At 40.5% G+C, this 23,887-nt stretch overlaps 1 protein-coding gene across 1 annotated transcript in view; it reads left to right on the top strand.

Annotated features, from left to right (window-relative positions):
- Positions 1-1,171: 1,171 nt before the first annotated feature.
- The window catches only part of LOC311136242 (glutamate receptor 1-like), a gene marked incomplete at both ends in the record, with an annotated part of 108,270 nt that continues 85,554 nt past the window's right edge, over positions 1,172-23,887 (top strand). Inside the window, 2 exons of the mRNA XM_084170373.1 lie at positions 1,172-1,256; positions 1,485-1,619. Coding sequence (XP_084026499.1) covers positions 1,172-1,256; positions 1,485-1,619 — 220 coding nt within the window. The remainder of the gene's footprint in view (positions 1,257-1,484; positions 1,620-23,887) is intronic.

Raw genomic sequence — 23,887 nt, 5'->3', positions numbered from 1 at the left:
GTGACGTTTTACTGCCTATGGTTTTACTTGCTCAACAGTTTTAAGCAGGGGTACAACTTTCACTGGGGACATGTCCCCCCCACATTCTGAAATTATATATAAAAATATTGTTTTTAACCCTTTCAATTGTTAGAGTAGGCCACCTCTTTCACAGCCAGTATCAATTGTTTCTGCCGTTTTCAAAAACCTATGGCGCCAAATCCGCCCATCTAAACAGAAAAACAAATATTCTGCTCTCCAAAAAGAGCAAACAGTCTCTTAAAATATATTCTCTGTCAGTATCTCTCCCATGATCCAAAGTCATAAGGCTCCAGACATGAGAACAGTGGTGGGACCAAACTAGGCTATTATGAGGTTATTATCAGGCCAATCAGGCAATCGCGCCGCATTCTACAGTGCCCATTCATTTCCGATGTCCTGGAATAGTACGCGCAAAGAGTTGATCTCGGTTGCCAGTTAAGACAAAGCCGACGTCTTGTTTTCTTATTTCTGCTGGAGCAGCAGAATTTAAACACTGTGTCCTATATGCTATTATGTGAAGAAGCAGTTGGTTGGGCTATACATTTTATGATCTGCAATAATCTAATAAATAAAGTGTCAATATTTTCACTATACTTGCGTACATAAATATAATTATTAACTAATCAATGTAGGTTAAAATGTATGACCAATAATAGACAGGTCATCGGGTCATTATGCCATAAACGTATTGGCAACTCCACTACTTTAACAGCTACAAAAGTGGTACAGTCTGGGCAAGGGATTTGGGCATTCCCAGTTCTGTACCGATGTATTCTCATAGTGTGTGAATACTGTACTAGAATGTTAAAACCATCGTACACTCCCATTTAATACTGATATAATAATTGAAGCTCCGCAGCCTATATCTAATGTAGGTAGGGCTCTCAGTCGGCTCGTTTATTGGCATGATTATTCTTATTAGCTCTGCGCGCACGGCAGAGACAGCGAAAGAGAGCGCCAGGGTAGGGAGAGAGCGGTTCTGACGCTGCTATGAGACCAGGCTGCAATACAGCTCTGCAAATTCAGTTTGTCTATTTCAACAATGGATGCATTGTGAGTGTGTCAGTGAACTGACAGAGGCTTGTGGGAAACAGAAGCAGACCTTTGTTTGGAATTTGTCTATTTTTTCGTCGCCAATGCAAAAGGAAATATGCAGCGAAGCCTTACCTTGGTCTTTGTCAGTTTTTGTGTTGGGTTTTGCTCTGGTTCAAGTTTCCCAAGTAATATCAATATAGGTGAGTGTTATCAGCACGGAATGCTTCTTATATCAACACGGAATGCTTATTATATCACTACTACATCTTGTCAGTTTGACATCTAAACTGCTGCGAAATTTCCAAAGTTGCATTACAGTCTCCATACGTCTAATTTTGTAATACATTCAAATATTCGTTGTATGATGACAGTTGATGTGAACCTACTTTCAACCTTGTCTTCAATGATTGTCTTTGTCTTGCTAACAGGGGGATTGTTCCCAACGGGCTCCCATGAATATGAGGTTTTTCGGTTTGCGCTATCTCATCACCAGGATATCCCCAAACTGGTACCACAAGTGGACATGGTCGACACCGCAAGCAGCTTTGCTATGACATATGCATGTAAGTTTATTCTTTATCTCCCCCGAATGAACAGTACATGTAATTGCACTGAATACTGTTCCCACTTTGATGACAGTTAGTGTTCAAATGCTGTCTGCATTTCTTTAACATCTGTTGCTTTAATAAATGTAAAGGATAGTGTCATTCACTCCTTCTACATTCGGACATTTTGATTTTGGAGGTAGGAAATCGTCCTGTCTAAGCACTCATATTTCCATAAATCTGCAGTTTTATGATCGATTAAAACATTTTAATGCACCATATGTTGGCCTCATGCAACTACGTTTTGTCTTTCATTTTGTCTAAGGAAGCTGCACAACAGTTGAAGAATAATGGGTATTAAGGGCGCCAGAAACTACTTGGAGATGTTTTTAATCATAGCAGTCATGAAACGTGTCAACCAAGTTGAGTTGAGCTGTATCAGTGTCATTTTGGGGGAAATGATATGCAACAGCACTATCAGGGAACCATAATTATATTATCTGTTTCCTCAAGCTTCCAAGAATGTTAACCTCAGCCATAGACATACAATGCAGTAGACTACTAGACAGTGGCTTTGAGTTCAGGGCTCTTGTTATAAGAGCTCAGTGATTCAGTATTGTTCCTATGCCTCCCGATTCTAGACATTAGTGTGACCTGCTCAGGACATCAGGATTTGCTTTAGGAAGGAGAAGCTGTGTTTCATCTGTGTTTCATCAGTTGATTTAAATAGACATAGACTATCTAGATGATGTACTGTACATTTAAATAGACTGGACTATCTAGATTATGTACTTTACATTGAAATATATTGGACTATCTAGATTATGTATTGTACGTTTAAATAGACGTAGACTATCTAGGTTATGCACTGTAAATGACCTTAGCATTTCAGTGTGTTTTTTTCAGACAGCACAATTGATCATAGTCATGATCAACGTCATACTGATACTTGGCTGTATCAGACAGGGGACAACCTATTCATGGATTTTGCACGGTCGCGTCACTCTATTGTAATGGACGTTCTTAATCCGACTGACTCCCATTCTGACTGTGCTACCCCAGGCATTCTCAATGGGGGCTAATGATGATTTCGTCTTAAGTACACTATAGTGTCTTGGGAATACAATTATATTTTTAAAGAAAGCAAACGATTAGTAGGAAACTCTTTTGTCATCATTATGATACTGTCAGATTTACTTTAGACAGATGGCTATGTTGCCATAATCTAGCAACCATCATCATAAAAAACATAATTGAGTTGCCCAGGGTGAGTTTGAGGAACGACAAGCCATGGAGAGCCATAATAACAGTTACAATAATTACTGTATAGTAGAATAATAATAACATCCAATTATCCTATTAGAACCATTAACTAGGCTACCAATAACTCAGAGAAACCACTTGATGCCTACCATGGTGAAGGATTAATGCGGAATGCATTGAAGTTAGTCTGCATGCATCACAAATACAGTCACCCTCATCTACAGCCAGGGTCTCAGGGTGTGCAGACACAGCTGCCTGCTTCTCCCAGGCAGCACAGTATCACTCACCTGGTAGAGAGCTGGGAGACACATGGTAAATGGCGTTAGTGGACTCTTGACAGTCTCTTGTGCCACACATGACCTAAGGTGTCCCACATAGCTACTTCAGGATTTTGGCAATGAAGCCCTTTATCTACTTCCCCGGAGTCAGATGAACTCGTGGATAACATTTTTATGTCTCTGCATGCAGGTTGAAGGAAGTTGCTAACAAGCATTAGCACAATTGCTAACTAGATTTTACGCTAGCATGATGTCATAGCGCTAATGCTAGTTAGCGTTGGCTCACAAAACTAGATCTACCTTCATACTGGATGCAAAGTCATCAAAATGGTATCCATGAGTTCATCTGACTCTGGGAAAGTAGATAAAGGGCTTCATTGCCAAAATCCCGAAGTATCCCTTTAAGGCCAGGCACCACACCCTAACAGGGATTTATTTTCTCTTTATCATATCACAATCAACTTTTACCAGTTGAATGTAGACACAAATGTAATATTTTTTTTGGTAACATTTGCCCATATCTATTTATATATGCGCATATTTGCAAAAAACTTTTTTCTGGAAACATGAATGAAGTCGGCCTAAATATTATTATAATTATTTTTATTTTTTATTTTTTAGGGGGTAGCTTTAATATTGCAGATAGATTGTAACTTCCATCAATGTAATTGTCTGCATCACTTCCAATCCCCCATGTTTTTTTTTCTCGCAAATATATATATATATATATATATATATATACATATACATACATATAAATACATATACATACAGTGGGGAGAACAAGTATTTGATACACTGCCGATTTTGCAGGTTTTCCTACTTACAAAGCATGTAGAGGTCTGTAATTTTTATCATAGGTACACTTCAACTGTGAGAGACGGAATCTAAAACAAAAATCCAGAAAATCACATTGTATGATTTTTAAGTAATTAATTTGCATTTTATTGCATGACATAAGTATTTGATACATCAGAAAAGCAGAACTTAATATTTGGTACAGAAACCTTTGTTTGCAATTACAGAGATCATATGTTTCCTGTAGGTCTTGACCAGGTTTGCACACACTGCAGCAGGGATTTTGGCCCACTCCTCCATACAGACCTTCTCCAGATCCTTCAGGTTTCGGGGCTGTCGCTGGGCAATACGGACTTTCAGCTCCCTCCAAATATTTTCTATTGGGTTCAGGTCTGGAGACTGGCTAGGCCACTCCAGGACCTTGAGATGCTTCTTACGGAGCCACTCCTTAGTTGCCCTGGCTGTGTGTTTTGGGTCGTTGTCATGCTGGAAGACCCAGCCACAACCCATCTTCAATGCTCTTACTGAGGGAAGGAGGTTGTTGGCCAAGATCTCGCGATACATGGCCCCATCCATCCTCCCCTCAATACGGTGCAGTCGTCCTGTCCCCTTTGCAGAAAAGCATCCCCAAAGAATGATGTTTCCACCTCCATGCTTCACGGTTGGGATGGTGTTCTTGGGGTTGTACTCATCCTTCTTCTTCCTCTAAACACGGCGAGTGGAGTTTAGACCAAAAAGCTCTATTTTTGTCTCATCAGACCACATGACCTTCTCCCATTCCTCCTCTGGATCATCCAGATGGTCATTGGCAAACTTCAGACGGGCCTGGACATGCGCTGGCTTGAGCAGGGGGACCTTGCGTGCGCTGCAGGATTTTAATCCATGACGGCGTAGTGTGTTACTAATGGTTTTCTTTGAGACTGTGGTCCCAGCTCTCTTCAGGTCATTGACCAGGTCCTGCCGTGTAGTTCTGGGCTGATCCCTCACCTTCCTCATGATCATTGATGCCCCACGAGGTGAGATCTTGCATGGAGCCCCAGACCGAGGGTGATTGACCGTCATCTTGAACTTCTTCCATTTTCTAATAATTGCACCAACAGTTGTTGCCTTCTCACCAAGCTGCTTGCCTATTGTCCTGTAGCCCATCCCAGCCTTGTGCAGGTCTACAATTTTATCCCTGATGTCCTTACACAGCTCTCTGGTCTTGGCCATTGTGGAGAGGTTGGAGTCTGTTTGATTGAGTGTGTGGACAGGTGTCTTTTATACAGGTAACGAGTTCAAACAGGTGCAGTTAATACAGGTAATGAGTGGAGAACAGGAGGGCTTCTTAAAGAAAAACTAACAGGTCTGTGAGAGCCGGAATACTTACTGGTTGGTAGGTGATCAAATACTTATGTCATGCAATAAAATGCAAATTAATTACTGGATTTTGTTTTAGATTCCGTCTCTCACAGTTGAAGTGTACCTATGATAAAAATTACAGACCTCTACATGCTTTGTAAGTAGGAAAACCTGCAAAATCGGCAGTGTATCAAATACTTGTTCTCCCCACTGTACATATATATACACACATCCTTTTTAAAAATATAGTTCCCTTTATTACTTTCCAACCCCACCACCCATTCCCTAATTGGAGTAAACTAGTTAACAACACTACTTCAAGCTTATACATACTATATATATTTTATGGACACAGTCAATTTTACAATAATTATATTTAGTTTGTTTTTACTCATGAACTTCCTCTATCCTCAACCTCTCCGATCATTTTCATGATGTCCATCCGGTTTGCTTCTATATGCCATATCTTTCTAACTGTGCTCTTTCAAAAAGCTCTCAACCTATAACCTATATACTTATTATGGAGACAGTATGCTTTACATTAGTTATCTTGTTGTTATTAGTTGTTGTTAGTTGTTATTAGTCCCATCCTTCAACTCCATTCAACACCACCCATCTATCTCTTAACACCATCCATATTGGATTTCTATTTGCCATATATTTTTCAACTGTACTGTGATGTTTTACAAAAGTTCTGAAGCCTTCTATTCTCATTGTTTCTACAGATTGTAAATTGAAAATAATTGTATTATATTATTGATCGATTAACTATGACTTTTCAGATCACCCAGTAGTGCTATCTGCAGGGTTAGCTCCAGGTAAATATTGCAATCCTTGAGCCATTTCTGGACCTGTGTCCGAAAACAAGCTACAAATGGACAGTACCAAAACAAATGATCCTGTCTTTCGCAGCAAAATCTGCAGTGCTGGGAAGATTGTATTCCCAATATCAATAACATTATATTGGTAGCAAGAATTGTATATAATAATTTAAATTGAAATATTCAAAGTTTTGAATCCGGCGTCGTTTTGCGCATCAGTTCATAAACACTATGCCATGGAATCGGTACGTCAAAAATCTCTTCCCAACTATTTTGCAATCTATGTGGGATGGCTGTCAATCCTTTGGTCCTTAAATGAAGCTTGTATACTTTTTTTTTAATCACAAAGTTTTTGAAATGTGTATGTTTCGTTTTTGAAAATACTAATATGAACAGACCAAAATACCAATAAATCTCAAAATTGATATGTCGATGCAAAAATTGCATTTCAGCCTGTGGTGCCTGGCCTTAAAGACCTATAAGGTATTCAAACATTTCTATGAATACTTGATGGATCCAGTGCAGACTCTCTGACCACCTAAAGCTACCCACCACAAGTGCATAGGTTGAAGCCATAATGTCATGCCCTGTATCCTGACATCAGGCCTATAGAGGGCAATGTTGGGGTATAAACGAAATAAGTGTTGATGGTTACAGTGTATTCTAGTCCAGTAAAACCAAGTGCTGTTTATTCAAAAGACTGGTTTTCCTTTGCCTGAGTGAAAGGGTTGAGAAAACCTATTTCAATGACTAGATATACTAGTTCACTAATCAATGGTGTCTAGAATTGTCATTCATTTTGGAGGCACAAACAGATAAAGATGGATAAAGTTAAATGGAATATGATTTATCAGTCATCCCAAACCACTATCTGTATGACTTATCAGTGCTGGAGTATTTTTTTGTTGAATTCTACATTGTACTAGAAGCTAATCCTCCTCGAGTGAAGAAGTTTCCTAAGTAGTCCATGGGTCAGACCAAAAGTTTGTCCACTTTGGGGTGGCAAAGATTTGATGGTATTAAATTGTTCCCCGCAAGCCCCTGATCAAATTGCTAGATGATGACATCTCCAAAACATTTGGTTTCTATGTTTTTCATACCTTTATATGTCTTGTTGTATGGGAGTCTATGCAATTGAATGTTCACAGGCTGATTTTTGATAAAGGAATGTTGAGACAAGTTGGAACGTTCACATGCACAAAACAATGCCCGAACATTCTATTGGATCTATTGGATCTCATCTTAATACCAGGCACCACATGCTAAAATGACATTTTTGCATTTACTTATACATTTTTAGATTTGGGGTATGTTGGTCCATTAAAATTAGTATTTTCAAAAAGTTAAAATAAAAATGTCAAAAAGTTGATGAAAATGTATATTTTTATCATACTACCGTCATCAAAATGTCATGAATTGTAACTACTTTTAAAAGCCCATTTCATATAGAATGTTACAAACTGGAATATATGTAAATTAGTAACTTACTTCGAAGAGATGGTGATTGGGTCTAAATAGGTGTTTGGCATTTGGTAGTGTACTCGTCTTGAACTGCCATTTTCCACGCTCCAACTAATTTTTCTAAGCCTCAGAAGCATCTGTATTCACCACATGTTGTGTTGTTATCCTTAGACGTATTCTCCAGACGTATACATAGGAAATTGTTGATATGTTGTCAAACTTTTATTCTAGATAACATTTTCTTTAAAACAAATAGCCAAAAATGCATTTTAGGTACCTTTCTGTAGTATTTTACAGAGAAAAATGAAAAAATTATTTATCTACAATCTGCTATGTATAAGTCCGGTCCTGGAGTGTCTTAACAAAATGAAACCAAAATATTTAGGCAACTCAATATTAGGAAGGTGTTCTTAATGTTTGCTATACTCAGTGTAAATATTATATATATATATATATATATATATATATATATATATATATATATATATATATATATATACTTGCTAAAATTCAAAATCAAATAGCTAAATGATCCTTGGTATGACCATCTTAAAACAATTCCCTATGTTAGCTTAGTAGAAACCCAGCCCCGGGCCATTAGACTTAGGGGGTTATTAATAGATGCATTATTTCAATGACATAGTGGTGTCATCATTATGGCTGTTCTCAAAAGTGTGCTTCTGCCATATCAAAAGGCCAAAACACATCTAGAAAATTATGCTGATATATAGCCTGTACTTGCCCCATTTCCCCCACCGGCCGGTATAGGCCCGTGACTTACAAAATTCTTCTTCTTCTTCTTCTTCTTCTTCTTCTTCTTCTTCTTCTTCTTCTTCTTCTTCTTCTTCTTCTTCTTCTTCTTCTTCTTCTTCTTCTTCAGGTCAATGGTGCATGAAGATCCCCACAGTGTTGAATCCTCAGGGTACATTTTACAGATAAAATTGTGTATTTGAGGGTCATATCATAACTCTTTTGTAACTCATTAACAATCCTCCTCCACATCAGAATTAAGTTGGTCATATACACATAAAAGGTATATGCATGAATTACACTGAACAAAAATATAAACGCAACATGTAAAGTGTTGGTCCCATGTTTCATGAGCTGAAATAAAAGATCCCAGAAATGTTTCATACGCACAAAGGCTTATTTCTCTCAACTTTTGTGCACAAATTTGTTTACATCCCTGTTAGTGAGCATTTCTCCTTTGCCAAGATAATCCATCCACCTGACAGGTGTGGCATATCAAGAAGCTGATTAAACAACATGATCATTACACAGGTGCACCTTGTGCTGGGGACAATAAAAGGCCACTCTAAAATGTGCAGTTTTGTCACACAACACAATACCACAGATGTCTCAAGTTTTGAGGGAGTGTGCAATTGACATGCTGACTGCAGGAATGTCCACCAGAGCTGTTGCCAAATAATGTAATTTTAATTTCTCTATCATTAGCCACCTCCAACGTTGTTTTAGAGAATTTGGCAGTACATCCAGCCGGCCTCGCAACCGCAGACCACGTGTATGGCGTCATGTGGGCGACCGGTTTGCTGATGTCAAAGTTGTGAATAGAGTACCCCACGGTGGCGGTGGGGTTATGGTATGGGCAGGCATAAGCTACGGACAACAAACACAATTGCATTTTATCGATGGCAGTTTGAATGCACAGAGATACTGTGACGAGATCCTAAAGCCCATTGTCGTGCCATTCATCCGCCGCCATCACCTCATGTTTCAGCATGATAATGCATGGCCCCATGTCACAAGGATCTGTACACAATTCCTGGAAGCTTAAAATGTCCCAGTTCTTCCATGGCCTGCATGCTCACCAGACATGTCACCCATTGAGCATGTTTGGGATGCTCTGGATCGACGTGTATGACAGTATGTTCCAGTTCCCGCCAATATCCAGCAACTTTGCACAGCCATTGAAGAGGAGTGGGACAACATTCCACAGGCCATAATCAACAGCCTGATGAACTCTATGCGAAGGAAATATGTCACGCTGCATGAGGCAAATGGTGGTCACACCAGATACTGACAGGTTTTATTTTTTTAAGGTACCTGTGACCAACACATACAGTGGGGAGAACAAGTATTTGATACACTGCCGATTATGCAGGTTTTCCTACTTACAAAGCATGTAGAGGTCTGTAATTTTTATCATAGGTACACTTCAACTGTGAGAGACGGAAACAAAAATCCAGAAAATCACATTGTATGATTTTTAAGTAATTAATTTGCATTTTATTGCATGACATAAGTATTTGTAACATCAGAAAGGCAGAACTTAATATTTGGTACAGAAACCTTTGTTTGCAATTACAGAGATCACGCGTTTCCTGTAGGTCTTGACCAGGTTTGCACATACTGCAGCAGGGATTTTGGCCCACTCCTCCATACAGACCTTCTCCAGATCCTTCAGGTTTCGGGGCTGTCGCTGGGCAATACGGATTTTCAGCTCCCTCCAAAGATTTTCTATTGGTTTCTAGTCTGGAGACTGGCTAGGCCACTCCAGGACCTTGAGATGCTTCTTACGGAGCCGCTCCTTAGTTGCCCTGGCTGTGTGTTTCAGGTCGTTGTCATGCTGGAAGACCCAGCCACGACTCATCTTCAATGCTCTTACTGAGGGAAGGAGGTTGTTGGTCAAGATCTCACGATACATGGCCCCATCCATCCTCCCCTCAATATGGTGCAGTCGTCCTGTCCCCTTTGCAGAAAAGCATCCCCAAAGAATGATGTTTCCACCTCCATGCTTCCCGGTTGGGATGGTGTTCTTGGGGTTGTACTCATCCTTCTTCTTCCTCCAAACACGGCGAGTGGAGTTTAGACCAAAAAGCTCTATTTTTGTCTCATCAGACCACATGACCTTCTCCCATTCCTCCTCTGGATCATCCAGATGGTCATTGGCAAACTTCAGACGGGCCTGGACATGCGCTGGCTTGAGCAGGGGGACCTTGCGTGCGCTGAAGGATTTTAATCCATGACGGCGTAGTGTGTTACTAATGGTTTTCTTTGAGACTGTGGTCCCAGCTCTCTTCAGGTCATTGACCAGGTCCTGCCGTGTAGTTCTGGGCTGATCCCTCACCTTCCTCATGATCATTGATGCCCCATGAGATGAGATCTTGGATGGAGCCCCAGACTGAGGGTAATTGACCGTCATCTTGAACTTCTTCCATTTTCTAATAATTGTGCCAACAGTTGTTGCCTTCTCACTTGCCTATTGTCCTGTAGCCTATCCCAGCCTTGTGCAGGTCTACAATTTTATCCCTGATGTCCTTACACAGCTCTCTGGTCTTGGCCATTGTGGAGAGGTTGGAGTCTGTTTGATTGAGTGTGTGGACAGGTGTCTTTTATACAGGTAACGAGTTCAAACAGGTGAAGTTAATACAGGTAATGAGTGGAGAACAGGAGGGCTTCTTAAAGAAAAACGAACAGGTCTGTGAGAGCCGGAATACTTACTGGTTGGTAGGTGATCAAATACTTATGTCATGCAATAAAATGCAAATTAATTACTTAAAAATCATACAATGTGATTTTCTGGATTTTTGTTTCCGTCTCTCACAGTTGAAGTGTACCTATGATAAAAATGACAGACCTCTACATGCTTTGTAAGTAGGAAAACCTGCAAAATCGCCAGTGTATCAAATACTTGTTCTCCCCACTGTATCTGTATTCCCAATCATGTGAAATCCATAGATTATGGCCTAATACATTTATTTCAATTGACTGATTTCCTATATATGAACTGTAACTCAGTAAAATCTTTGAAATTGTTGCATGTTGCATTGATATTTTTGTTCAGTATATATGCAGTTAAAGCAAAGTAAAATCTATTTTCCCATTTATGAAGCATTTATAGCTAAACACTTAATGGTAATTAACGGTGCAGTTTACCACTGCTCTACAACACCAACATTAAACGTCTGTGTATGAATTCTATGCAGTCAATGTCATTTCATTTATATTTTCACATTCATAAAGCATTTATAAAGCATTTATAAACATGCCTAACTTATCAAAAAGAACTTGGACACAACACAGAATTTGAAAGGAAATATAAACATTTTATTTCAATTTTCCAGATGTAGCACATAAAACAATTGCTGAGGACATCGCCGAAGAATCCTACTATTGACATTTTTCAGTTTGACTTTTCTTGAATAGATTTAACAAAGATTCATATTCAATTCATTGAAATTCAATTCCCCATTTCAGACTCGTAGCTAGCAATAACTATTTTAGTGAGTAAAACATACTAACCAGGGTGGTAAAGATAGCTAGCATTTCCCCCTTATTCACTAATGTAGCTAGCTAGCAGCTAGCTAAGCCCCTAGCAATGTCAACACGTTTTCCAACTCGGTCAATAGACATTTCAAAATCGACATAAAACTCATAAAACATTTAGTTAACAATGGTAGCTATCTCACTATTTTAAAGCTTACATTGTACACATTAAGAAACCTTTAACAACAGGACAAGTTAAGCGACAGAAACATCATTACTTTTTTTCCATTTTGGCTGCACAGCCACAGAAAGAGCGTGAGAGAGGTGAGAGGTCCTTGAAATGTCACTTTCTGGTGACCTCTCGCTTCTACAAAAATCGTCCAAAAAACAAATTAAACATTTAGTTAACCTTTTTGTTCACTATTTCATGTCTGAAAGTTTATTTTGGAAAGATTTTGGTGAGCGTGAAACATCTAGCTTCGCCTCTTCCTTTCCGATGAAAACGAAAGCAACTGGTTTCTGTCTGTTTCGAAAGGTTTGTTATGTGCAAAAGTACATTTACATTTAAATCATTTAGCAGACGTTCTTATCCAGAGCGACTTACAAATTGGTGCATTCAACTTAGGATAGCCAGTGGGACAACCACTCTTTTTATTTTTTATTTTTTTATGGGGGGTGGGGGAAGAATGCACCAAAAGTACAATGTAAATAGTTAATATTTCCTTTAACATTCTGTTTTGTGTCCGTATTATTTTTGATAAGTGTGGCATGTTTATAAATGCTTTATGAATGGGAAAATATAAATGACAGTACATTGACTGCATAGAATTCACACACAGACCTTTAATGTTGGTGTTATAGATCAGAGTGGCAAACTGCACAGTTAATTACCATGAAGTGCTTAGCTATAAATGCTTTATTAATGGGAAAATAGATTTGACTTTACTTTGACTGCAGAGAATCCATACATAGACCCTTCGTGTGTGTTATAGACCAGTATGTCCAACAATTGTGATGAGGAGGAGGGCTGTTAATGAGTTATGAAAAAGTTATTCAATGACCCTCAACTACACTATTTGATACGTAAACTTTACCCTGAGGATTCAACCCTGTGGGGATCTTCATGCACCATTGACCTCAGTGAGAAGAAGAAGAAGAAGAGGAGGTCACGAGCCTATACTGGCCGGTGGGGGAAATTAGGCTGGTACAGGTTATATATCAGCATCATTTTCAAAATGTGGTTTGGCTTTTGAGAACAGCCATAATGATGACACTACGCTGTCATTGTAATGATGCATCTATTAAGATACCTAAATATGAGCTCTTGCATAGCATGACATGAATGCGCTATTGATATGCTATGGATATATTTCATTAACCTTTAATAATGCGGTTGGGACCTGTTATAACACGTTCATGAAATGCTTATAGATGTGTAATAAATGCGTAATGGATATGTAGTCAAAGTAAATCGTTACCAAAATGTATTATATTTGTGTCCACATTCAACTGGTAAAAGTTGATTGTGATATGAAAATGGGGGAGGATTACCCTATTAGGGTGTAGTGCCTGGCCAAACCATGGGATTTGGTACATTTTTGCCATCAGATTAAATGATTTACCTAGACTGACTCATCATTGAAACAACAATGTTACAAATAGCAGAACTACATATTTGTTTCAGGGAAATTGGTCATAATGAGAAATAATGCAAGTCCAAAACATCCACATCTGGTAGCGTATTGGGACGGAAGGTGCTTTTTGGGGGGAAGGTGCTGAAACAAAAAAAGGGCACCCCCCCCCCCCCCCCCCCCAACAACAAAAACATACGCAACCGCGGTCACAGACTTGTTGAGACTTTGATTAATTACATAAAAGCAATAGATGGCCACATCTTAATGGCAAATTAAATGACACAAATAAATAACCCTCTCAAAAGTCTTATTCACTTTACTAATAACCATAACACAATACTAAAAATAAAATATAATATAAAACTTTGATGAGTAAAGTATTTTGCACAACTATTTTGAACTGGAATAAATATTGCACTATTTAACAATGACCAACACAATTCCAGTCAAAATAGAAGATTGTGAGAATTACTGTAGCCTACCATTACTATAACCAACCCATCTCCATTTGTTGCCACTATGCATCCTACCTGGCTGAAACTATTGCGGAGCAGGGAGGTTGAAGAACACTTCAGGGATACAGCTGCTGCTATACATTATCCCTAAATAAGTGAATTTAACGACGACTTGCGGAGTTGCGGGCTGTCGGTTTAACTGACATACTTGGGCCATCATTTTGTGTTGTCCTCATTGTACCACACATTTGAAGCCAATATTGGTCTTATAACACCAATTATTTATTCAGTGATGGCCATGCAAAATCAATGCAGTTCCCCCCCATTGAAATGAATGGCAGCCATCTTGAAAATAGGCTGCTGGCACTGATTACAGACCAAATCTATGATGACTCTGTATAGCAAAAACAACAACATTCCCAATATGTCACCTTGTTCTGTGTGAAATTTGGTGTAGTTAACATCGAGGGTACCATGTACCATGTACCTCAATCACCTCAACTACCTCGTACCCCTGCACATTAACTTGGTACCGGTACTTCTTGTATATAGTCATGTTATTGTTATTTTATTGTGTTACTATTTCCTTTTACATTTTTGGCAAATTATTCATACTTTAAAATTCTGCATTGTCGGGAAAGGGCTTGTAAGTAAGCATTTCACCATAAAGTTACACCTGTTGTATTCGGCGCATGTGACAAATAAAATGTGATTTGATTTGATGTGATAATAGGGCACATCCCAATACATATTATTTTTTTTACCTCCCATTCTGTCCCAATACCCCAAAATGCATACATGTATGACCTTTGACCCCTCAAGGTGGGCCCATAGAGATGTTATTACCATTCCAATTGTTTCATACCTTAATTTGTGTTGTGTTATGAAGTCAATAACATATCAATTGCCTTAATTTGAGAAGATAGTTCCCTGATAATGCAACATTACATTTCATACCCTCAATCCTGTTGGCCCAACTAACCGTATAGGGGTCATAACCTTAATGACAGTGATAATCACATTTAGCTACCTCCGATATGTGGTTATCATACCAAAATATACCACACAGACATGAAAATCATCATTAGACTTTGCCACCCCAAAGTGGACAAATATGTGAAATTTGGCCCTCTGACCAATGCACTGACAGAGCTATGGTGTGATTTTAATGGAAATCTGGGCATGCACTCTCAATTTGTGCATCAGTTGGTGTCCTATCATTTCTCAATTCCCCTGCACAAGTATTAGTCACAATGCCCTCCAGTAAAAACAGACATTACCATAATCTGCAATTGAGGATGATTAAAATGAAGGCAACAAACTCATACATTTCCAATGTGCTGTTCATAGCAATGCATGTTTCACTTAGATTCCAACATGGGAAATTCAATGGAACTTTCCATGTTTGCACCAAAATCCCCGTTATCAGCAAATTACAGATTGGATGAGCGAAGAATATAAATATATTGCCTGGGGACTTTCTAGTCATTTGTTTTGTGTGTGCATAAAAATACATAATGTCAAACATTGTTGGGCAATCCAAAAAATAAAGATAGAGCTTGGAGTCTTCCATTTGCTTCTTGTGAGATAAGTTGACTTTGATGAGTGAGAGTGGAGTGGCTAAGAGTGTGCCTCCACATTGGTAAGAAACCATTCCAGTTGGATTATCCCTAATTAGATATACATGGTGTAGTGCTATGTTGAAGCCAAGACTTTCGGCTATATGGAAAACTGAGCTGTAGCCTATGTGTGTGTGGTGGAAGTGGTGAACAGCATATTTACAGTTTCTCCTCATGATAGTGGTGAAAAAATCATAGTTGGAAAGACTATCATGTTAAAGGTCCATGTGTAAGTGTGTGTGTGATTACTCTGATATAGCATGAAACGGTTGCCTAAGTGGCATTGGTGTTTCCATGGAGCTTGTGCCTGTTATGTTAATCATTTAGCGGGGCCCTGCCTCAATGAACCCATTTAACCTTTTCATGTGTGAGTTCCAAATATCTCTAACGGTCGCCACTGCGTGATTTTTTTTATGCGGGTGATGTCAGAATGCACTCACTGTTCCAAAATGTGATTGTTACACAACAGGACAGTTAACCCACGCTACCCTCAAACCAAAGCACGCTGCCTGCTAATTATCTATTGGCTATTATTTTCTAACAAGTTGAATTTTCTAACAACAGTTTGAATTGAGGTGTGTTCCGCCTCCTCATTAATTCACATAAGAAGTAGCCCATTACAGTGTTGCGGACAATTTATGTTTGAGGCTTTACTGAGCTGGACAAACTTCTCTCTTTGACGAGAGCCTAAGCACTTCCCCAGTGTTTCCCCAGATCAGGTATGAAGACATTGCGCATCTCTAGTCAGAACAGGCCTTGCACTAACTTTTCCCCCCTGGCATTTTTTCTGGCTGGCGCCCGCATTGCCTTCATTGTTGTTTTCCTTACAAATAATAACTTTGGATAATGTGTGTGTTCCTATCAAAGTAAGTGCCTTATTTTCTGTATATCGTGTTGTCGTTTATACTGTAGCATACCGTATGTACGTATGGAGCATAATGTATTTACTGTTTTATTCACATTTTGAAGTACTGGTGACAAATAATGCATTCCGATTCTTGCATAGATTGTAATAGACATATATGATGTGTTTAAAATACTTTTTTGAAGGTTGTACTGGTTATGATGAGCTTATGCTAAGCTATTGTCCAGCTATGTGTGGCACCATGTTTGTCGACATCATACAATGCATTCTGGTTGTCACGTAAGCGTCTGTCAGACCAAAGATGTTATAAAAGGTGAAGGGATAGTTCACTCGACTGACTTATGGTGCTTTCAAGACAACTGGGGACTCTGAAAAATACGAGGTCAAATCATGACGTCAGTGATCTTCAGGTCAGAAAGTCAGAGCTCTAGAAAGAGGCCCGAGTTCTCGAGTTGGAATTCCGAGTTTTCCCAGTTCCCAGTTGTCTTGAACGCACTGAAGTCGGATGTTGGAGATTTCCGAGTTCTCTGTTATTTTGATCATGGCATCAGATTGTAACTGGTACCTCAGGTTGCCAGCTCAGACCCCCCTTTCCAGGGGTTTTATTTTTATTTAGTGTATAAACTTCTCCTGTTTTTGAACCCCATTTATTGATAAATCCCCCATCATAGTAATATTTCCTGCATCATATCCCCCCACGATATCCTCCCCCATTTCTACCCCACTTGGACTTGAAACCCCCCCCCCCACAAATTAAATGAACCCCCCCACAAACCCGCCTAAAATGGTTTCATCCCTGTTTAGCTTTCGCGCTACGATTAGGCTAGGCAGTAGGCTTGTATTTGGGGTGATGATCTGTGAGGTGAGACAATTTTATTTGTTTTGTGATTTGTCAAAAACGGTAAACGACTTGTCAAGTCATGTGCTCCGGTTCTTCTATACACTGTAACAAGTACATTGAAGATTTGTAATATGCTGAAAAGTGCCCAAACTAAGTAAATATTTTTCAGGCAATGGGCGCAGCCATCTTTGACTTTGTTTATTTGCGTCTTATAGTGAATGGCATTCTGGGATTAGGGAGTTTTCGCTTGTCAAATATAAACAAACATGGCTACCTTCATGAAGAATTTAGCTGTTGTTAGCTTAGCTGACACGCATCTCTTTTCTTAACAATATTACATTTCTCCCTTGTGCTCACCAGAGATGTGGTACATTGTAAACAAGTCTAGCTGTTAGGTCGCTAACTTATGTTTAGTTTTTTGTTAGCGCAACCTGCTATTTAGACTGGTTTATGGAATGAGTTTGGCTGTGGATGTGTTCCGTGTGATGTTTGGATGATGAAGTTCGCATTTATCTTTTACAATAAAAGTTGAAATTGAGGAATAAAGTTGTGAAGACTTTTATTTCTCATCAATACAAAACATTGTTTAGATGCTTTTCAGACAAGAATGCTGTTTAGAGGCGTTTGTTGCATCATACGTTCTGTTGCTACTGTTCCAATCACATATTTCCGATTGTACGATGCAGGGACCACTCAACAATGATCACAAATATGTGATCGTACACGTCAAAGGGTTAATCTATTATTCATTGCATCATAACTAAACAGATTATTTTCTGCAGCTAAGAATTGTGAATATGTGCTATTAACTCAGTAAATCAGAAGGGGAAGTGCAGTTGTTAAAAATCAATTTAAGTAGGAGGGGATTGAAAGTATTTAGTAGCTGTAGGACATATGTTCTCCTGGGGTTAGGCTCTGTAATGCTTAGATTACGATATCAAGGGGAGTAGCAGGTATCCGGATACTAGCCAACCTCCATAGGCTGTGGCAAGACATTTCCTTGTTTGTAGAAAAGAACAATGTGATCTGATAGAAATGGGGAGCAGGAGCAGCATGCTTGATCAGGAGCCTGTTGTGTTGTCCAGCGGGGGAGGGCAGTGGACACTATGCATGACACGGACCTCAGTGTGGCCAGTTGGACACAAGAGAATGTGGGAATCGAAGGCTACGTGTTGTTGTCCTCTCCAGTGTACATGGGCAATTCCATGGTAACGGAATTACGCTGAGACTCAGATTTTCACTTTAAAATGTATACCAAACAAAAAACATTGATTCAAAACTTTAGCAAACCATGCACTCTACGCACAATGACTACTTTTTACTATTTCCACAGAAGATTTTACCAAACCACATTTACAGTAAGAACTGTGCAGATACAAACTGAGGGAGATTTTACCGTAATTCTGTTACCAAACTTTGCATGTGCACAGTTTTTCCAGTAAAAGTTTAACAATTGTATTTACTGTGTAAATTGTTCAAAGTAGTCATTGTCCATAGAGTCTCAGTGTAATTCCATTATCGTGGAATTGACCACAGGTGCAGCACTCCAGGCAAAGATATTGTGCCGCCTTAACCCTCTGGTCTGCTCCCATTGTTTGGGTGATTTGTATTCTATGCTTGTCAGTCTCAGACTACTGTATCTCTATTGTGTGCCATACATCCATCAATGTGAGGGCATTGTTTGCCTCCTGCCTAAAGGTGTGGCTAGAATATTGAGGAATGAGTGACATGTGACTATCATTTATTGTCTGATGCAGCAGCATCATTTTACATTGATTCTGAACAAAGGCACTGTATTGTGTATGCCTATAACAGATGCTATCAAAAGAAAATGCAAAGCAATTGATTTTGGTAACTCTTGAGGCCTAAGGGAATTCATGTACAATATGTCTGGATAAAACAATTGGCATTTTGTCAAATTATGAATGTGTGTATGTGTGTGTTTTGTCACATGAGGAGGACATCTGGACTAACACTTTACAAGTGCAATCCTCTACACAATCAGTCTTTCTCAGTTTGAGCATGACCTGGGGACTTGTATTTTTCTAAGTCAAGGTGTTTCCAATAGATGTGTAGGACTATGCATTTCAGCAGTAAGAGACAGGCACAAATAAATTCAGTCCCCACTGTTCAGTCCTGTCAGGACACCCACACTAGTAGTACGGCATCCTTGTGTCAGGTTGTCCAGTGTATTTGTTTGAGTCCGTCAGAGACGTCAGCTCCTTCAAGGTGGTGACATGCAGCCAGGCCAGACGCCCCAGTCATGTCCCTCAACCTCAGTCCCACATCAGCCTGCATGGTGATAGCAGTGTTTATATTAAACACACACAGAGAGCAGGAAGCCTCTCTCCTCTCCTTCCTATGGTCTTTTCAACAAGCAGTCCTTCCTGGCTGTCTTTCTTCACACACTACCGCTGAAGGTTCTGAATCATGCAGCCAACACCTACAGGTTGTGAGGCATTGTTTTTGAAGCAAGGACGAGCTACAGGCCCTGTAGCAACTATTAGCAGGGTTCTGGGATCTTTAAAAATAAAGTGTTGTCACACTTGGACATTGTCTGTAGCCCGCTGTTGTGGAATAGGTTGGTTTTAGGGGGTTTCTATGTTGATTGTATGTGACAGATATCTCATTAGCTTGATAGAATTTGCCGACAGGAACAGGACCAAGGTCAGAGAGGACATGAAGAGGACAGCTGGTCTCCCAGTTCAGGGTTGTTCAGATATACTGTCTGTTTTTTCAGTCCACTCATATATGAGCTTTAAGTATTTGGTTATACATGGTAAGGCCATATTTCAGACCTATTTTATGAAATGGCTTAGAACCCCTAAATGACTTGGTCCACATTAAGTGACATTATGTCTGTATCCTTCTTACACTGGGTGAAGTAGTGTCACAAAAGTTGGGGGAGTCACTATGGCGCATCAAACAATATACAGAGCTCATGTAGCTATAGTCTGGTGCAGTCCGGCTCTACTGATAGTGGCTTTGGCTGATATGTTTGGGAATCATAGAGCACCAAATCTCACCACAATGAACTCTGTAACAAGTGAACTTATTTTGCGCCAAAGCCAGCAGAGCATGAGGGCAGATTGCCAGCATTACAATTCACATTAAGAGCCTGAGAAGTGGATTGTATTGAGCTCTGGCTCTGATTCATGATGAGGCTTGGCTCCAGTTACTGCATGGTGCTCGTAAAAGTCAATATGCGTTATCACTGTTGTCAACACAAAGTGCTTCCGCAATGATACGGTTGTGTAAGACAGTCCCAACTGGACGGCCTGTCTTTATTTGATCCTCTCTGTAGCCGAAGCAAATCTCACCAGCAAGAGAGCAGGCTGCCAGAACAGAGAGCCTCAGCTGCCATCAGCTGATCTTCACTGGGGAGCCAGAGGATCAGAGAGGATCATTCACTTCTGGAGCGTTCTGCATCTCCCAAAAACACCTCAGGAGAAACATCTGTTTTTCTCACTGCTGAATGCAGGCTGTGACATGAACTACCTCAATTGAGAACAATCCAAGGTCATTTTGTAGTATAGTTTGCCTGTAGTACAATGGAGGGTAAAATTATGAAGAGATCAAAGGTACATGGGACAATGTACTGTGGTAAAAGGAGATAACAGAACTGTGGAGTCTTGTATTGCCTTTTTATCTCCTAAAGAGAAAGATGTGTATCTTGAAAGTAATAAAATAGACTTTGTCAGCTTCTGGTATCTTTGGCATTGGAGGAAAAATGGCCCTGGCTGTTACAAGGATAAATTAATCAGTAGTTGTGATTTAAATAGGAACAACATAACATACACAATAAAGCTAATCAAATCAGCTCAATATAATCAGACATACTAGCATAAGTATATTAATTCAAATCAGCATTACACAAGTCATTCCAATTTGGATAATTTTTTTGGTCTGTCTTCCCTAAAGGGGAATGTGAAACAATAACAAAGCGTTCTCGTCGCCACTATTTCGGTAATAAGCTGAGGGATGGGGCTGGATGCAAGCATTGACCATTCATGATATAAAAATTATAGTTTTAACCATGTTTTGGGGGTATACAGTGTTTGTTTACATTGACTTGGTTCACAAACATTGAAGTTAAACAATAATATATTTTGTGTTCTGATGGGCTACGACAGTTAATATGGAGGTGAATGAAAAGCACACCTGTTTAGGCGAGGTGCTGGCTAGCGGAGTAGAACACTTGAAAAAGAAAATGAGAGCCTCACACTCTAGGAGCTCAGATGCAGTTAAACGACAGTTAAACATAGCTCATGAGGCATTTATAAGTGGTATTCTTCAAAAATCAATGGGTACATACAGTGCATTCGGAAAGTAGTCAGACCCCTTGATTTTTTCCACATTTTGTTACGTTACAGCCTTATTCTAAAATCAAGTCCGGGCTCTGGCTGGGCCACTCAAGGACATTCAGAGGCTTGTCCCGAAGCCACTCCTGCGTTGTCTTGGCTGTGTGCTTAGGGTCGTTGTCCTGTTGGAAGGTGAACCTTCGCCCCAGTCTGAGGTCCTGAGCGCTCTGGAGCAGGTTTTCATCAAGGATCTCTCTGTACTTTGCTCTGTTCATCTTTCCCTCGATCCTGACTATTCTCCCAGTCCCTGCCACTGAAAAACATCCCCACAGCATGAAGCTGCCACCACCATGCTTCACCGTAGGGATGGTGCCTGGTTTCCTTTTGGCAAACTCCAGGTGGGCTGTCATGTGCCTTTTACTGAGGAGTGGCTTCCGTCTGGCCACTCTACCATAAAGGCCTGATTGGTGGAGTGCTGCATAGATGGTTGTCCTTCTGGAAAGTTCTCCCATCTCCACAGAGGAACTCAAGAGCTTTGTCAGAGTGACCATCGGGTTCTTGGTCACCTCCCTGACCAAGGCCCTTCTCCCCCAATTGCTCAGTTTGGACGGGCGGCCAGCTCTAGGAAGAGCCTTGGTGGTTCAAAACGTATTCCATTTAAGAATGATGGAGGCCACTGTGTTCTTGGGGACCTTCAATGCTGCAGAAATGTTTTGGTACCCTTCCCCAGATCTGTGCCTCGACACAATCCTGTCTCGGAGCTCTATGGACAATTCCTTCGACCTCATGGCTTGATTTCTGCTCTGACATGCACTGTAAACTGTGGGACCGTATATAGACAGGTGTGTGCCTTTCCAAATCATGTCCAATCAATTGAATGTACCACAGGTGGACTCCACTCAATTTGTAGAAACACCTCAAGGATGGTCAATGGAAACAGGATGCACCTGAGCTCAACTTCGAGTCTCATAGCAAAGGGTCTGAATACTTATGTAAATAAGGTATTTCTGGTATTAAATCTAAAAACCTATTTTCACTTTGTCATTATGGGGTATTGTGTGTAGATTTATGGGGATTTGTAGTTTTTAAAATTAATTTTAGAATAAGGCTGTAACGTAACAAAATGTGGAAAAAGTCAAGGGGTCTGAATACTTTCCAAATGCACTGTACTAATAATTTATAAGTCCAAGAATTGATGTAGCAACTGCAGATTGAAATCACAGGGGTCACCCTGCCCACAGTCCCACACTGAGAAACCAAGGTGCAACAGAGAAACTTTGAACAGTGATAATGGGCTGCAGCTTTGCAGATCAAGTCTCCCTCCTGTAGATTTGAGTCACAGTTTTTGTTTTCTTTCTCAACTGAACAGCCATGTTGAATGAAGGCAGCTGAGTCGCTGGCAGATGATATACGTACATCAAAGTGTTCTATATAGGCCATGTGTATACAGCACCGTTGCTGCAGTCCTTTATTATATCATTTTATGGCAGCAGCTCTTGTCTTTTCAGATGGCTTTTGGCTCCAGGCTGACTCCCTACATGAGACTAATATTGAATAACAAGCAAACAATTGAAACTGAAACCTGCAGAGAGATGCAACAATGAGTGACAGTGCAGAAATGATTGCGCCTGTCAAGGCGTGCTGAAGGTGGGTGTGGTGTATGAATCATGCGCAGGACGCAGAGGCTCAGTCCAAAGGCTTTAGTGCAATATATATAAAAGACAGAAGCACAATAAGCCCGAAGGCGAATACACGGCGCACACAGGCGACAAAACAAACGGCGCACAAACATGTGCAAAATAACCTCTCCAAAACACTGGAGGGAAAATGTAGCTCCAAACACGAAACAGAAGCGCAATCACACACAACGACAAGCACACACAACGAGAACTAAATAGGACACTAACAAGACACAGGTGTACAACATCCAGACAAAACCAAACGAACATGAAACATAGATCGATGGCAGCTAGTACTCCGGGGACGACGACCGCCGAAGCCTGCCCGAACCAGGAGGAGGAGCAGCCTCGGCCGAAACCGTGACAGTACCCCCCCCTTGACGCGCGGCTCCAGCCGTGCGCCGACCCCGGCCTCGGGGACGACCAGGAGGACGCGGAGCAGGGCGCGCGGGATGGTCCCGGTGGAACTCTGACAGGAGAGATGGGTCTAGGATGTCCCTCCGCGGCACCCAGCACCGCTCCTCCGGGCCGTACCCCTCCCACTCCACGAGATACTGGAGACCCCCCATCCGGCGTCTAGAGTCCAAGATGGACCGAACGGTGTATGCCAGAGCCCCCTTGATGTCCAGTGGGGGCGGAGGAGTCTCCCCTATCTCATTGTCCTGGAGTGGACCAGCTACCACCGGCCTGAGAAGAGACACAT

The sequence above is a fragment of the Coregonus lavaretus genome (assembly GCF_964263955.1).
Source record: "Coregonus lavaretus genome assembly, chromosome: 10".
NCBI lineage: Eukaryota > Metazoa > Chordata > Actinopteri > Salmoniformes > Salmonidae > Coregonus > Coregonus lavaretus.
Note: the sequence above shows the minus strand (reverse complement) of the source record. Positions and strands in the feature narration are given on the sequence as shown.